This window comes from Papio anubis, chromosome 18 (genome assembly GCF_008728515.1).
Source record: "Papio anubis isolate 15944 chromosome 18, Panubis1.0, whole genome shotgun sequence".
Lineage (NCBI taxonomy): Eukaryota > Metazoa > Chordata > Mammalia > Primates > Cercopithecidae > Papio > Papio anubis.
In genome coordinates this window covers 46,135,409-46,142,445 of record NC_044993.1, presented here as the reverse complement: position 1 = coordinate 46,142,445, position 7,037 = coordinate 46,135,409, and the positions used below count along the sequence as shown (strand labels likewise).

Genomic DNA, 7,037 nt, shown 5'->3' with positions numbered 1-7,037 from the left:
ACCTGCTTTTCCATCCTGTGCCCATACACACTTGCTGAAGTCCAGACAGATGTTCTGGACTCTTCCCTCCCAACCTTTGCTTCCTCAGTTCCCTCCATCTGGAATGCCTGCCCCGTTCTGTGCACATCCAAATCCAAATGCCACCCATCCTGCAGAGCCCCGTTTCAAGGCCACCTCCTCTGAAAAGCCTTCCTACACTTCCTCCTAAAAGGAAATAGGGTCAGGCGCAGTGGCTCATGCCTGTAATCCCAGGACTTTGGGAGGCCAAGGCAGGAGGATCACTTGAAAAACCAGGAGTTTTCTTCTTTTTTTCTTTTTTTTTTTTTTTTTTGAGACGGAGTCTTGCTCTGTCGCCCAGGCTGGGGTGCAGTGGCCGGATCTCAGCTCACTGCAAGCTCCGCCTCCCGGGTTTACGCCATTCTCCTGCCTCAGCCTCCCGAGTAGCTGGGACTACAGGCACCCGCCAACCCGCCCGGCTAGTTTTTTTGCATTTTTTAGTAGAGACAGGGTTTCACCGTGTTAGCCAGGATGGTCTCGATCTCCTGACCTTGTGATCCGCCCGTCTCGGCCTCCCAAAGTGCTGGGATTACAGGCTTGAGCCACCGCGCCGGGCCTGCTTTATTGTTTTTAAGCTTCCAATTTGAGGTTGCGAAGTCTGATGTCACTATGACATACAAAGGTGTGTCATTATTCCCACACCTTTGTATGTGATCATAGTGATCAGAAGCATGAGTTCTGGAGTCAGACCGCCTACAAGACTGACTATGCAACCTTGGACAAATTTCTTATTCTCCCTATACCTCAGCTTCCTCATATGCAAATCGGGGTTGTTAGAAGATTGGGTTAATACATATAAAGCACTTACTTCCTGCACAGAGTATGTGCTGTATAAACATTTGCTATCATTATTATTAGGATCTCTTCTTCATACCTGGCATTTTGAAATTTAATAAAATTATCATGGGTCTTTTAAAATGTACTATGCTAGGAATTCAAGAGGTATGTGGTTTATGACTTTTAAGTTCTAGAAAACTTTGATAATATTTTTTCTTCCATCTGCTTTACTGCCTTATTCTAGAACTCCACTTAGATGTTGAACCTCCTGCCTCATTTGATCTTCATAGATTTTCTTTTATTATGCATCTTTTTGGGCTACTTTTTGTTTTTAATTTTACTTCAAGTTCTGGGATACATGTGCAGAACAGGCAGGCCTGTTACATAGGTATACATGTGCCATGGTGGTTTGCTGCACCTATCAACCCATCATCTAGGTTTTAAGCCTCGCATGCATTACCTATTTGTCCTAATGTTCTCCCTCCCCTTGCCCCCAACCCCCTAGTAGGTCCCGGTATGTGATGTTCCCCTCCCTGTGTCCGTGTGTTCTCATTTGTTCAACTCCCACTTATGAGTGAGAATTTGTGTTTTTTGGTCTTCTGTTCCTGTGTTAGTTTGCTAAGAATGATGGCTTCCAGCTTCATCTGTATCCCTGCGAAGGACATGAACTCATTCCTTGTTATGGCTACATGGTCTACTTTCTTATTTATTTATTTATTTATTTATTTATTTATTTTTGAGATAGAGTCTTGCTCTGTCACCCAGGCTGGAGTGCAGTGGCATGGTCTTGGCTCACTGCCAGCTCTGCCTCCCAGGTTCACACCATTCTCCTGCCTCAGCCTCCCAAGTAGCTGGGACTACAAGCACCTGCCACCACGCCCGGCTAATTTTTTGTATTTTTAGTAGGGGTTTCACCGTGGTAGCCAGGATGGTCTCTATCTCCTGACCTCGTGATCCACCCGCCTTGGCCTCCCAAAGTGCTGGGATTACAGGCGTGAGTCACCGCGCCCGGCTTATTTATTTTTTGAGACAGGGTCTCACTGTGTCACCCAGGCTGGACTGCAGTGGTGCAATCTCAGCTCACTGCAGCCTCCACCTCCCAGGCTCAAGCGATCCTCCCACCCTAGCCTCCAGAGAAGCTGGGACTACAAATGCACACCACCATGCCCTGCTAATTTTTGTATTTTTTGTAGAGACAGGTTTTTGCTATGTTGCCCAGGTTGGTATTGAACTCATGGGCTCAAGCCCGCCTTGGCCTCCTAAAGTGCAAGTTATTACAGGTGTGAGTTACTGCGCCTGGCCTTTTGGGGCTACTTGCTGATGAATTTCTGCAACTTTATGCCTCCTATTAGAAATTTTTTTTTTTTTTTTTTTTGAGACAGAGTTTTGCTCTTGTCGTCCAGGCTGAAGTGCAATGGCATGATCTCGGCTCACTGTATCCTCTGCCTCCTGGGTTCAAGTGATTCTCCTGCCTCAGCCTCCCAAGTAGCTGGGATTACAGGCACGCGCCACCAAGCCCAGCTAATTTTTATATTTTTAGTAAAGGTGGGGTTTCACCATGTCGGCCAGGCTGGTCTCAAACTCCTGACCTCTGGTGATCCGCCCACCTTTTGGCCTCCCAAAATGCTGGGATTACAGGCATGAGCCACCACTCCCAGCCCCCTACTAAAAATTTTCAAGTTTTATCTTTATCTTTATATTCTAAGTGGCTGGTTCTCTTAATTATTGCTTTGTGGATTTTTTTTTTATTCTTTTTTCCTATTTCCTGTATTGTCCCTCTGAGTTTCCTTTTTCTGTTTAAGTTAGAGGCTCTCCTCACATGCCTGGTGATCCTTGACTGCTCATATTTAAGAATGAAGCATTAAAAAGCTTAACATTAGCTGGGCGTGGTGGCTCACGCCTGTAATCCCAGCACTTCGGGAGGCTGAGGTGGGTAGATGGAGGTTAGGAGTTCGAGACCAGCCTAGCCAATTTGGTGAAACCACATCTTTCCTAAGAACACAAAATTCACCGGGTGTGGTGGCGCACACTTGTAATCTCAGCTACTTGGGAGGCTGAGGCAGGAGAATCACTTGAACCCGGGAGGCAGAGGTTGCAGTGAGCCGAGATCGTACCACTGCACTCCAGCCTTGGCAACAGAGTGACTCTGGGGAGAAAAAAAAAAAAAAAACAAAAAACAAAAACCCCCAAAAAACCAGCTTAACATCATTCAATAAAGGCTTTCACCTAGGAGGCCTTGTGGTACAGTGATTTTGGGCTTTTTTTATTTTTTTGAGACAGGGTTTCACTCCCATTGCCCAGGCTGGACTGCAGTGTTTGTGCACTGCAACCTCTGCCTTGTGGGTTCAAGGTTCTCCCACTTCAGCCTCCCGAGTAGCTGGGACTACAGGGGCATGCTATCACGCTTGGGTATTTTTGTATTTTTTTTGTTTTAGTAGAGACAGAGTTTTGCCATATTGGCCAGGCTGAACTTGAACCCCTGAGCTCAAGAGATCGGCCCACCTTGGCCTCCCAAAGTGCTGGGATTATAGGCCTGAGCCACTGGGCTTGGCCTGGCCAGTGTTTTTAGTAGCTAGTTGAGGAAGCGGGCTGGGCAGTCTCATTTTAGATTTTTATTCTCTTTTCAGTTAGGCTCCCTATCCTCTGCTGTGTGTGGTGCTCCCAACTTTACCTGCGTAGGTGAGGGGCAGTCACCTGGCTGTGTGAAATAAGAGTGTGGAGAACGCTAGAGATCTAATTACCGTGTATAAACTCTCAACCAGTATGTTTTTTTTTTTTGAGACGGAGTCTTTGCTCTGTAGCCCGGGCTGGAGTGCAGTGGCCGGATCTCAGCTCACTGCAAGCTCCGCCTCCCGGGTTTGTGCCATTCTCCCGCCTCAGCCTCCCGAGTAGCTGGGACCACAAGCGCCCGCCACCTCGCCCGGCTAGTTTTTTGTATTTTTAGTAGAGACGGGGTTTCACCGTGTTAGCCAGGATGGTCTCGATCTCCTGACCTCGTGATCCGCCCGTCTCGGCCTCCCAAAGTGCTGGGATTACAGGCTTGAGCCACCGCGCCCGGCTCAACCAGTATGTTTTTATCCCCAGCCCTTACCCCATCTTCTGAGCAATCTTCTTGCTTCTTGTTTTCCCCTACTGTGAAGGATTCCTCTAAGTCAGTTACCCCTCTTCCACCTCCTTTCCATCTTTCAAGAATTGTTGACACCTTCCTTTTGCTATTTCCTGCCCCATCCTCTAACCCTTGGGGTGTATGCCTGCTTTTGAGTCCTTTTCTGTCATCTCAGGGGGAAGGTACAACCCTAAATCTGGGTGTTAAATCCCCCAATTCACCAGGATCAGGGAAAACACTCACTCTGCTATGCCAGACTCAATGTATCGTTTTATGACTGTATTGAATTTCAAACAACCAAACATTAGCCAGAAAAGTTTTTCAAGGTCTCTTTTATTTATTTAGCAAGAAATTACTCTTTATTGATCAAATCACCAGGAATTTGCAGCAAAAGACTTAACATCTTAATGACCACCAAGGCCTGGGCTCTGAGGCTTGCTCTGCCTCTCCCAGTCCTTAATGGAGTTTAGAGGGAGAGACGTCATTAACAGAGACCAAGTCAGATGGTTGCAGGTCCTCCTTTCCCAGTCATCAGACAAGCTGCTCAATTCTTGTCCAGAGCAGGAAAGAGCCAGTACTTCAGTAACACTGAATAAAGAATTTGATGTTGCATTATACGATCTCTCTTGACAATTTAGTTATCAACAATATTGGTCCAAAACTCATTTGCTTCTGATCTAAATTTTTTTCATTTTGCAATTTACTTTGTGTGTTATTTTAATAATTTCACTCCCTGTGCAGAAATTAATCAACCCAGTGCAAAGAAAAATCCCTCAACCTGGAATAGCCTCATCTTACTTTGGAAAGAGAAAACAGAGGTATTTTTGCTCCTCTTCTACCCAAGTGATGAACAAACATCCCCCCAAAGTTCAAAATGTTACTCTGGCCTCAGAATGTACGTAAAGGCTGTTTTTGATGGGCTGATTCCAATCACCTAGAAAGGGCAGCCAGAACCACTATGCAGGCAGCCTTCTTTGGAAATTTCTTAAAATCAACTCTTGAGAACCATCCGTGATTGTGGACAATGGCTCTAAAGTCCAAACAACTTCTGTTCTTTCATCTCACGAGCTAGGCTCAGAGGAGGCATTTGAACTGTCAGGAGCAAGAGCAGCAGCTGTGGCCCCACGAGGTAGGACTTCAATAACTCGCGGCTTGTCAATGATCCGGGCCGTTCGGTTTCCCTTTTCCACAATGCCAACGATCCACGCTTGGTGACCCTCTCCGTACTTGGAGGATTTGATTTCGGAACAAAAGCGAGCCGCCTGTTCTCTTGGCAGACAAATCAGTAATCCCCCAGAGGTTTCAGCTGAGGTTCCTTGAAGAAGCCCAAACCGTCCACTGGCCTTGCTGACGGCAGCCATCTTGGCAATTATCGGCAGATTATGAATAACAAAGGACACTTCATTTCTTTGTTGTTTTGCAAGGTTCTGGGAGTGTCCCAGAATGCCAAAACCTGTGATATCTGTGGCCGCATGGGCATTAAATGTGTGCATTAAACCTGCAGCAGTTCTGTTGAGGGTAGCCATATTGAACATGGCTTCCTGATAGGCCAGCTCCACCTCTTCTCTGGAGACCACCATCTTTACTTTATTCCATCTTTCAGGATTATCCAGCCATTGGTGGGCATTGACAGCAACCTGGGTTCCTAATGGTTTGGTTAACACCAGCACGTCCCCAACGACGGCACTGTCCGGCATTATGAACTCATTTGGCTGGCATACCACAGTGGCAACTCCACCGATTATAATCCAAGGGTTGACCACCGTTTGCCCACCGGTCACTGCCGTCCCTCCTTCCTCCGCGGCATCCCGAAAGCCTTTGACCATGAGTGGCGTTACCTTTTCGCGTTCCTCCTCACTCATACTCTGGCTGACGCTGAGTAACATCAACATGTTGTCACACTCAGTAATCCCCATGGCGTAGAGGTCACTCAGCACGTTGGCACAAGCTATGCGCCCCATCATGTAGGGATCTTCCACCAAGGGGTAAAAGAAGTCCGTGGTCTGCACCAGTGACAGGCCCCCGTGCCTCAGGGGGATGACGCAAGAGTCCATCCCGATGCCCAGGGCTGGAAAGGTGGGGCTGGAGCCCGCTCCTGTTGGCATGCCGGCTTCCTGGGACGCCTCTTCCTGGCCGCCCACCAGGCCCCGGCCCAGCTGGGGCCGCACGTCCGGCCGCGTCAGTCCCGCCAGGAGTTTGAGCAACGTCTCCTGCGGGACCTTGCAGCCTCAGCCCTTCATGCCGGAGAAGCCCGTCAGCCGCCAGCTCGGGCTGAGGCCCAACGCCTGGGGCTCGAAGGGCCGGTAGTTCGAGAAGCTCCGGCCCACAGTCAAGCCCGCCGGGCCCGAGGAGCCTTCCGCTCCTGCCATTGCCGCCATCGCCTCTCCGCAGGCGCCCGTCGCCGAGGCTTCCGCCATCGCGCCTGCCCGGCAGGGAAGGGAGGGGAGAAGAGGGCCCTTTTATTTTCCACTCAGGTTAATATGAAGTAAAAGTCAAATATTACCTGCAGGGATTCTACGCAGCGCGACTCACACCGCCAGCCCCACGGCAGGCGCAATCTTCCTGATAGAGGAGCCGCCGGACTCCCTTATTTATACCCCAGGTGATTGACAGCTGCAACATCCAATGACGACTCCGCCACCGAGAGGCGGGCTTCCTAGACTCTAAAAGGCGCAACAACCTCAGGCTTGCAAAACCCATCGCAGAGGGATAGCAGAACGTCACGTGTTTTCCTTCGCTCTCGTAGTAATGTAAATGGTTTCTTGGCAGCGGCTGACGGAACATTGCTCCTTTCGAGTAACTTTTCCAAGTCCAACAAATTGTAGACGAGGGAAGATTGGTCACTCGACAAACCTCATGATCGGCAGGATTCAAGGGTCACTTGACAGCGCACATGATCGATCCAGGGTAGCAACATAGCCCAAGGGGAAAAACAGAAAGCTTGAGAAATTAGAAATTAAACTACTACCATTAAGTAAGCAAACTGCAGGCAGCATCAGTATAATGAAATGTTAACATGAACTTCAAGAACTCTAGGACTCAGGAGGTCAAGGCTGCAGTGAGCTGTGACTGCGCCACTGCACTCCAGTCTGGGCGA

At 48.7% G+C, this 7,037-nt stretch overlaps 1 protein-coding gene across 1 annotated transcript; it reads right to left on the bottom strand.

Annotated features, from left to right (window-relative positions):
- Positions 1-4,255: 4,255 nt before the first annotated feature.
- On the bottom strand, positions 4,256-6,820 carry SEPHS2 (selenophosphate synthetase 2). The gene has a single exon (XM_003919512.5). It carries the CDS (start codon positions 6,355-6,357, stop codon positions 5,002-5,004), a length of 1,356 nt encoding a protein of 451 aa, XP_003919561.2. The 5' UTR covers positions 6,358-6,820; the 3' UTR covers positions 4,256-5,001.
- Positions 6,821-7,037: the final 217 nt, after the last annotated feature.